This window comes from Perissodus microlepis, chromosome 5 (assembly GCF_051167445.1).
Source record: "Perissodus microlepis isolate ML-2025 ecotype Zambia chromosome 5, ASM5116744v1, whole genome shotgun sequence".
Lineage (NCBI taxonomy): Eukaryota > Metazoa > Chordata > Actinopteri > Cichliformes > Cichlidae > Perissodus > Perissodus microlepis.
The window spans coordinates 19,023,084-19,031,599 of NC_140465.1; the positions used below are offsets into that span (position 1 = coordinate 19,023,084).

At 43.1% G+C, this 8,516-nt stretch overlaps 1 protein-coding gene across 1 annotated transcript; it reads right to left on the bottom strand.

The window, feature by feature from the left end:
• Positions 1–81: 81 nt before the first annotated feature.
• On the bottom strand, positions 82–8,516 carry LOC146387153 (syncytin-B-like). Its single transcript, XM_084928532.1, has 2 exons — positions 7,876–8,516; positions 82–2,010 (listed from the first exon to the last, which is right to left on the bottom strand). Exon 2 carries the CDS (start codon positions 1,696–1,698, stop codon positions 193–195), a length of 1,506 nt encoding a protein of 501 aa, XP_084784658.1. The 5' UTR covers positions 1,699–2,010; positions 7,876–8,516; the 3' UTR covers positions 82–192.

Sequence of the window (8,516 nt, forward strand, 5' to 3'; positions counted from 1 at the left end):
CAAACAGAAATATAAACACTCTTAGCTGATTATTATATGAATAATAAAACCTTTAAAGGCAAAAATCCTTTGACATTCCCTCCTGTTGTTTAAATTTCTTTTATGACAGTACTGTTATATTTTTCAGTTCATAACCTCTTGTCTGAACATTTTCGGTTTGAACGTCATGAAACAGTCCTGTGTTCAATTAGACTAGACATCACTATATGAATCATCTTTCAAAACTTCTTCCATTTGAGACAGTATTACATAAGCGTTGATAGAGGTCGTCACCATGTTTGACACCATTTTCTTCAGACAGGGTATTACACATGTTGTGAAAACACATAATAGTAAAAGCAAAAATCCAATACAAACAAGTCCTTTAATCAGTAGGGACTTCCATGAACCACCTAGCAACCATGTCAACCAATCTTCAGTGCTTGTGACATAGTCTTGTTGTTGAGCGTCCCTAATCTTTCTCAAGGTGTTCAGAGCGTCGGTCATGTTTTGCGAATGCACATTGTCTGGGATGTATGTACAGCATGTGGTGTTAAACAATACGCACAAACCTTTTTCAGCTAGAATCATGTCCAGTGTGACTCTGTGTTGCATCACTACAATGCGTATTGCGTCGATTTCTTCATTTTGCGCCTTGTTGATCTTCATTGAGGCATTTAGGAACAATCCAAAACGGTAGTCAAGTGTCTCGATCCTGAGCATGTTTTTTCCAGCTCCCACCCAGGGGAACAAGGAGTGGAGGACTTTCTGACCATTAGTCCATAGCTTGAAGTTCTTAGGCACATCTGATCCGTAGATTGGGTCATGTGGCAATACTTTAGTGACTTCACGCTTTGCTCTTGATGTGCGTGTATGTGTCTCTGCTGTGATCTTGAAGGTGTGGTCTGAAATTAGTACTGGTGCACACAGACCGGTGGAGTTTGGTGGGAGCATGAAGTAGGTTTTAGGCCCGCAGGCCCAAGCGGTTCCCTGGACCCAGAAAGTTCCATTTTTGAAGGTGTGTATTCCTGTGGATCGGGTCAGGTCAAGTGTGTGTGTGCAGTTGCGGTTACGTCCAACTTGTCTGCTTCCGTCCGAGGAGTTAAAACATATTGGGTGTTGTATGTCAGGCGGCAGAATTATGGCGAATGATTTGCTTTTTGTGTTGTTGGCCTTGACATTTACCCAATGTTCTTCGTTGCAGGTGTAGTTCCAGTTCGTGAGATTGTAGGCACAGAAGTTTGTCTGTTCGGTTTGGACCCATCGCTGCGAAATTGGTTTCGTGACACGTTTAACGTCTGCGTCATTACACCATGGAATTCGGTCTTCCTTCTTTATGCTTTGACCTTTTAGGGCCAGTCCTGTTGCCATCAAAACTCTGCGTGAGCAATTGCCAGTTATTGCCTTGTTGAACACACACACCGCTTCGTTGAATTCAGGTGCCATTCCATATATTGTTGCGTGTATGGCCGTTGTTGGCATATGTGAACACACATAGCACTCCGTGCTGTTGTCGGTGCGTGTTCTATCATACACATACCTATACCACGCGTTGTTCATCCATGGGTGGTTATGGTCTTGGTTCAGGTCGCGCAGGTGTGAGTTGTCATGTGTCCATCTTTTTTGCAGGTGGTGTTGTTTATTTCCTCTCATCTGGGTGAGTGTTAGTAGGCTCACCAGGAGCGCAATGCAGGCCACTAGGAGGACAAGTGTCTTCATGATGACCAGGCACACCTAGGCCTCTGGTGAGTAGACTATTGGCGAGAAGAAAAAGGGCGGGATTTACCCAATCAGCCCTTCCTTCACCAATAGATCACCTGGAAGCTAGGGGAGCCGGCGTCTAAACGTTTGGATTGTCACTCACTTTTTTACAGTGGCTTTGGTGGATCCAAGATGGTCTTTCTGCTATTTTGCAGGCAGTTGGTGTGGTGAGTAAGACTTGGTATGGGCCCTCCCACCTTGGTGAACTCCAATTCTTTCTCTGGAGTACTTTGATTAGGATCCAATCACCTGGTTTCAACCTGCAAGACACTGGAGAGATATCACTCGGCAGTTGGTTGTTTAGCACAATCTCTTTATTTTCAAACAATTTAGTCATCCATTCTGCTAGGGTAGTTTCCCTTATGGATTTGTTAATGGGCTCACTTGTGATTGGTAATGGGAATGGTCTACCGTGGATGATTTCAAAAGGTGTGAGTTTCTGAGAACTTTGTGTTAGTCTCATCCACATTTTTACTAGGCCTATACACTCGGGCCATGGCCTTCCTGTTTCTTCCATGCATTTTCTTAATCTCTGTTTTATCGTGCCGTTAGTTCTCTCCACTAGTCCGGCACTTTGTGGGTGGTATGCACAGTGATGTTTGATGCTAAATCCTAGAGCTTCAGAGACTTTGCTGATTATGTCATTAACAAAATGTGTTCCGTTGTCTGACCTTATCAGACTGGGAATGCCGTATGTGGGGATGAAATGATTGCATAAGCACTTTGCTACTGAAATTGCATCTGCTCTTTTTACTGGATAGATTTCTGGCCATTTTGAAAATACATCTATAATTACTAGAGCATATCTTGATGCTTGGCATTCGTTAAGTTCAATAAAATCCATGTGGATTGTATGGAAAGGGTGAGGTGGTGTGGGAAAATGACCTCTTTTTGGTCTGAGGTTTCCCTGTGCATTATGTTTTTGGCAACTCATGCATGTTCTGATGAGTTCTTTTGCTGAATTTTCAAAATTTTGAGTGTAGAAGTGTTTAGAGAGAATATCCAACATTCCACCCTTTGACACATGCGTTAAGCCATGTGTCACTAATGCTGCTGTCTTGTGTAGAGATTTCGGCAATATTGGTTTGCCATTACAGGTCATTAAGTCATTTTTGTAGTTGTGCGCCACATTTTAGCCATTTCTTCTGTTCTGCGATAGATGCGGCTTTCTGTTCATCTTTAAGTACATCGAGTGGTATTAACTTTGAGGTTTCAGACATTAAGGTCTGTATAGGTTGCTGTGCTGCCTTCTTTGCGGCTTGGTCTGCAAAGTTATTGCCTTTAGTAACTTCTGAGTTATCTTTTTGGTGTGCAGCACATTTGCATAATGCTAATTGTTTCGGCAATGATATGACTTCTAGCAGTTCTTTTAAAAGGTGTCCATGTTGTACTGGATTGCCAGTAGAAGTAACCATACCTCTGTTTTGCCAAATCTTTGCAAAATGATGTACTGCTGCAAAAACATACTGACTGTCTGTGTGTATGTTTATGCTTTTCCCTTCATGCAGCTGACACGCTCGCACAACAGCTGTAAGTTCTGCACTTTGTGCAGAGTTTGAGGAAGTTAAAGGTCTTGCTTCTAAAATTGTGTCTACTGTGGTTACTGCATAACCGACACAGTTTCGACCTAAGCTATTTTTTGATGCTGAGCCATCTACAAAAATGTCAGTGAAACTGGGTTGGGGTGTGCTGTAGATGTCAGCTCGTGGTTTCGTTTCCTCATCTAGCTTTTGCATACAGCAGTGTTTTTTACCGTCTTCTGATGTGGGGAGAAGTGTGCTTGGGTTTAGCTGCCCACACTTCTCGATTGTAATGTGTGACTGTGATAGCAGAATGCCTACATATGAGAGCTGTCTTGCATGTGTGAGATAAGACAAGTTTTCTTGCAGTAAGATGGAGGTTACAGCATGGGGAACTTTGACAATCAATGTGTGTCCTAGGACAATATCAGCGGACTTTTTAACTGCCTCTGCTGCGGCTGCACAGGCCTGCACACACGACGGTAAGCCTGATGCCACTGAGTCTAGTTTACACGAGTAAAATGCAAGTGGGCGTTGCTTTTCCCCAAAGGCTTGTGTTAGAACGGCCTTCATATAGCCTGCACCTCCGTCTACATGCAAGTAGAAAGGTTTATCATAATCTGGTAATGCTAAAACTGTGCGCGTCTGCAATGCAAGTTTTAGATCATTAAATGCTTTTTCTGCTTCTGGTGTCCATTCTATTTCATCTTTCAGTGCTAGATTTTTTCCATAAATTAAGTTTTGTAAAGGTTGAGCTAACAGAGCATATTCAGGTATCCAGCATCTGCAAAAGTTGCAGAGACCTAAATAACTCATCATTTGTTGTTTTGTGAGCGGTTTTGGAGCATTCTGTACTGCTAGTTTTCTGCTGTCTAACAGTGTTCTCCCTTCCCCTGTGAGCTTGTGTCCGAGGTATGTGACCTCTGGGCTCCACAGTTGTAATTTATGCTGTGAGACTTTATGGCCTTGCTCGCCTAAATGTTGTAACACTGTCATTGTGTTTACTTTGCAGTCTTCCTGCGTGTTTCCCGTGATCAGTATGTCATCTACGTACAGGAGAAACTGTCCTGGGGCAGGGAGCGTGCAAAGTGACATGGATTTCCTTAAAGCTTCTGCATACAGGGTGGGGCTATTCTGGAAACCCTGAGGTAACCTTGTGTATGTGTACTTCTGATCGTCAAAAGTGAATCCAAACAGGTTTTGTGAGTCAGGGTGTAGCGGTACAGAGAAGAATGCATTTGACAGGTCTATAACCGAAAACCATTGTTCTTTTGGTGTCACTTGATTTAGGATTGTGTGTGGATTTGCTACCACAGGTGGGATTTGCTCTGTTACTTCATTTATTGCTCTGAGGTCATGTACTAGGCGATATTTTCCCGTGTTTGCTTTTTTCACTGGAAAGATTGGAGTGTTACAGGTTACTTCGGTTGTTTTCACTAAAATGCCTGCTTTTTCCATATCTGCAATTACTGGCCTGATCCCTGCTTTTGCTTCTGTCGTTAAGGGATATTGTGGTTTAACTGGCCTGTAGGTTGTGGTGGTTTTTACTACAACGGGATCTGCTCCTTTAATTAATCCTACATCTGTTGATCCTGTGGACCACAGCGTTGTGGGCAGTTGTTGTAGTTCTGGGTGTAGCTCCAATGAGAGTATATGTCAGTTCTCACTATCTTCCTGCACGTGTACATCAGTGCTGTCAGTCATGTGGGTGGCTGGGTGGGTAGTGAGTACCCACCCTAATGTGTATCTCATGCATCCTGTTCTGCGACCTTGTAGCCATCCCTCATGAATTTCTTCAGTCTTTTCATATCTGTCTCTTTCAACTTGGGCGAGAACGCGGCCTAAATCTTTCCACTCAGTGCTGTCATTGTGTGCTACTGACACATGTGGTTTTGGCATTCTGTTTACTCGTTGTACTGCCTCAGGCTGCAGCACAGAGCACACTGCGTTACCACTTTGGGTGACATATAGGTGCTGTAATGTCAGCATTTGTGGGCCTAGCTTGTGTACTTCTTGGTCATACACGGGATTAAGACCTGGACTCTGTTTGAACCTCAATGTGTTGTGATACTCAGTGTAGTCCTGTCGTGTTGAGTGAGTTGGCAGATATCGATTTGCTATGTGTTGTAAGGGCTCTAGTGGGGGCAGGTCTAATGTCCAGTAGTAGTGGGGCTCTCTGAGTCCTTTGCACACATTAATCTGATAATCTGCTGGGCTTTGTTTCTCGTTTAACATTAGCTTAGCATACATGCCCTCTGGCCCTGGCAGTACTCCTATTTCCAGCCTTTCTAGTGCATCTCTCCCTAGAAGGTTAACTGGGCAAGACGGGTCATATATACATCGGTTTTTACAGCTGCGGCCGCTGTCTTCATGAGCTAAAAGCAAAGGTTCTGTCAGGGATTTGGTACTGACATGCCCTGACGCTGATTTAACTATCAAGGTATCACTGGAGAATTTCATTTTTGGTGGTTTTTCAGTCAATACTGTTTTACATGCCCCGGTGTCACAGAGCATGGTCATAGGTTGTCCGTTCACATGGACAGTTACTGTAGGTTTATGCTCAGAGCCCAAAAGTAATTGTTCTATGTTGTAGATTTCTGTGTCATCCTCAATATCCTGTTCTAGTCATTTACTCTCTCTTTCGCTATCATTGTTTCTTTTGCTTTTACAATCTCGTGCAAAATGTCCTTCTTTTCCGCAGTTATAACAACGGTTATTTCTTGGCCTTCTATCTCCCTTATAACCTCCATTTCTCTTTTCCTTTCCTCTGTACTGACCTTGTTTTTGTCCTTTGTATTCACCAGAGAATGCTACAAATCCTGTTGCAGGATCGACGGTGAAAACACCTTTTTCTTTTTGTTTTTGAACTTTGACAGCATGTTCTGCACTGGTAAACTTCCAGTGTTCTGTGTTACCCAGTGTTTCTCAACATGAGCTTTGACTTTTGGAAGGAGGCCATTTAAGAATGCGTTCTTTAATTATTGCTGAAATGGTGTCTGTGGCCCTTCCTGGTAATCTAGACCTGAATGTTGTCTGAAAACTGGGCATAAACGATCAAGGAAGTCAGATGCTGTCTCAACTTCCTTCTGCTTTACTTCGCCTATTTTTCCATAGTCAGCTCTTGGAGCTAAACGGGTTCTAATTCTATCATATAAAGGCGTTAGTTGGTTTTGTAGGGCGTCTGATGTAGGACCGAGAGCTGTCCCTTGGTGATCTGTCCCTGTGAAATCATCTTTTACTGTCCCCATCTTTAACCCTAACAAGTCCTGGATTACTTGGAGCATTTCACGGCCATTTAGATGCCAGTGTGTTCTAATTAACTCAACTGCTTCCCTCCATGGTTCGAAACCTTCATTTAATGGTGGGACGTCTTTTAATACATTTAGTCTGTCTGTTTGGGACCACGCCCTAAAAACGTACAGAAAAGGGTTGTCATCTCTCTCGTTATTATCGCCACCCGTTGGTTGGCCATATCTTGGGTTGGGCGTGGCTATCATTGGAAACAGACCCGAAGGTCCTGGGGGGTCAACCTGTCCTCCCATATCCCTACCTGACGGGTCTTTCCCTATGTCTTCCTGTTCCTTCTGTGGGTTCCCTGTCATGTGATTTAGTGCGCTTTGGGCTTGTGCATAAGGGTTAGATACGCTAGTGAACGTGTTTTTAGACTGAGGTTCTGGCGTTAACGATGTCGGCACATATGGTGGAGGCTGCGAGTTTTGTGAGGCTGCTTCTGTTTTCTTTTGTTTTTTCTTTTGCCTATTTTCGCTACGTCTGTCATCTTCTGCTTTCCATGCTTTGAAATGTTGCCACTCTGTGACACGTTTAGCTTTCTTTTTAGGGCTTTTTTCATTGTTTAGTTCTGTTCGGAGGGTCTCTTTTAAAGCGGTCACTGCAGAGGGATTACATTTTCCCTCCCACGCAGGGCAATTTAATTTCTTTGGGTTTCTCCATCTATTCATACTGATTTGTCCGGCGCCTGGACATTTTTTCTCTAACCACTGCTCGTCAGCAGTGAGTTTTGTTGATTTGTTACCCATTTTCTCTCAACTTATAGATATATTTACGTTTACACACACACACCCGTGGTGCTTTCTCTGGCACGAGGAATGAGAGAGGTTATTAACACAGCCTTCTACTTTCAAGCTATTCTTGAAAGCGGTGTTAATTTTATGTGATGAAGCACAACCTTTTTCTCGTTCCACCAGTACTTGAGCAACCAACGGTAAACAATTCAGTAGAGTAGTTCAGCCTTCTTAATGTGCTGTGAAATCAACTTACTCCACCAACAAAACAGTAAAAAAGACAAATATTGCGCGCTCTAATGGTTATTATTATGACACTTTCCCTCTAAAATAGCTACCAGCCCTCTTTCAGGCGAGCATTTACTTTTAGGATTTTTCCTATAATAGCTACCAGCCCTTTTTCAGGCGAGCATTTACTTTTAGGATTTTTCCTATAATAGCTACCAGCCCTTTTTCAGGCGAGCATTTACTTTTAGGATTTTTCCCCTATATTAGCTACCAGCCCTCTATTTAGGACGAGCGTTCACATGTGGGAACAGTGTCAGTTCTTAATTCGTTTTTTCGCAAAATGTGGGTGAGTGCTAAATATTCACCTGAGTTATTGTGTGGTTGCTTAGGTCTCCTCCATCAACCCCCAAAGTCGTGGGCCTCTTATAAGAACGCTGGCCAGAACCCGAATTTCACGTCTCTGGACTTTTATCCTCTGCCTGGAGAGGAGCTGTCGACAGACTTTTCAGCGCGGGCTTCTCACGACGTCAGGACTTGATGAAGGTTTCCTATTGGAGCATGAAAAAATATCAATGTCCACTCCGGCTCGAAGGACCAATTAAATGTTAGAGATAATCTTTTATCAAACACTCAGATATAATGAAATAACACTCAGACACTTCAGCAGTTTAACGTGCACGGGTGAGAGCTCAACGGAGACTCACACCCTGCAGCAGCTCTCTGCCTTTATTTATACACAGCATGAAGCATACAAAAAAGGAAATACTATGCTTATCTAGTCAAGCATGCAGGTGTGACTTCTCAAAACGTTGTGTTCTCTACAAGGTCGTTTCTTACTCTTGGGTGGCGGTTTCCTGTTGCTGACAGATAATATGACGGCACACAGTTTCCGTTATAGAGCAGAGAGCCAGCGGTTAACTATGCAGCTGGTTGAGTACAAACAGAAATATAAACACTCTTAGCTGATTATTATATGAATAATAAAACCTTTAAAGGCAAAAATCCT

Coding starts and splice junctions, on each gene's coding strand:
- LOC146387153 (XM_084928532.1), bottom strand. CDS start 1,698: ATGAAGACACTTGTCCTCCTAGTGGCCTGCATTGCGCTCCTGGTGAGC.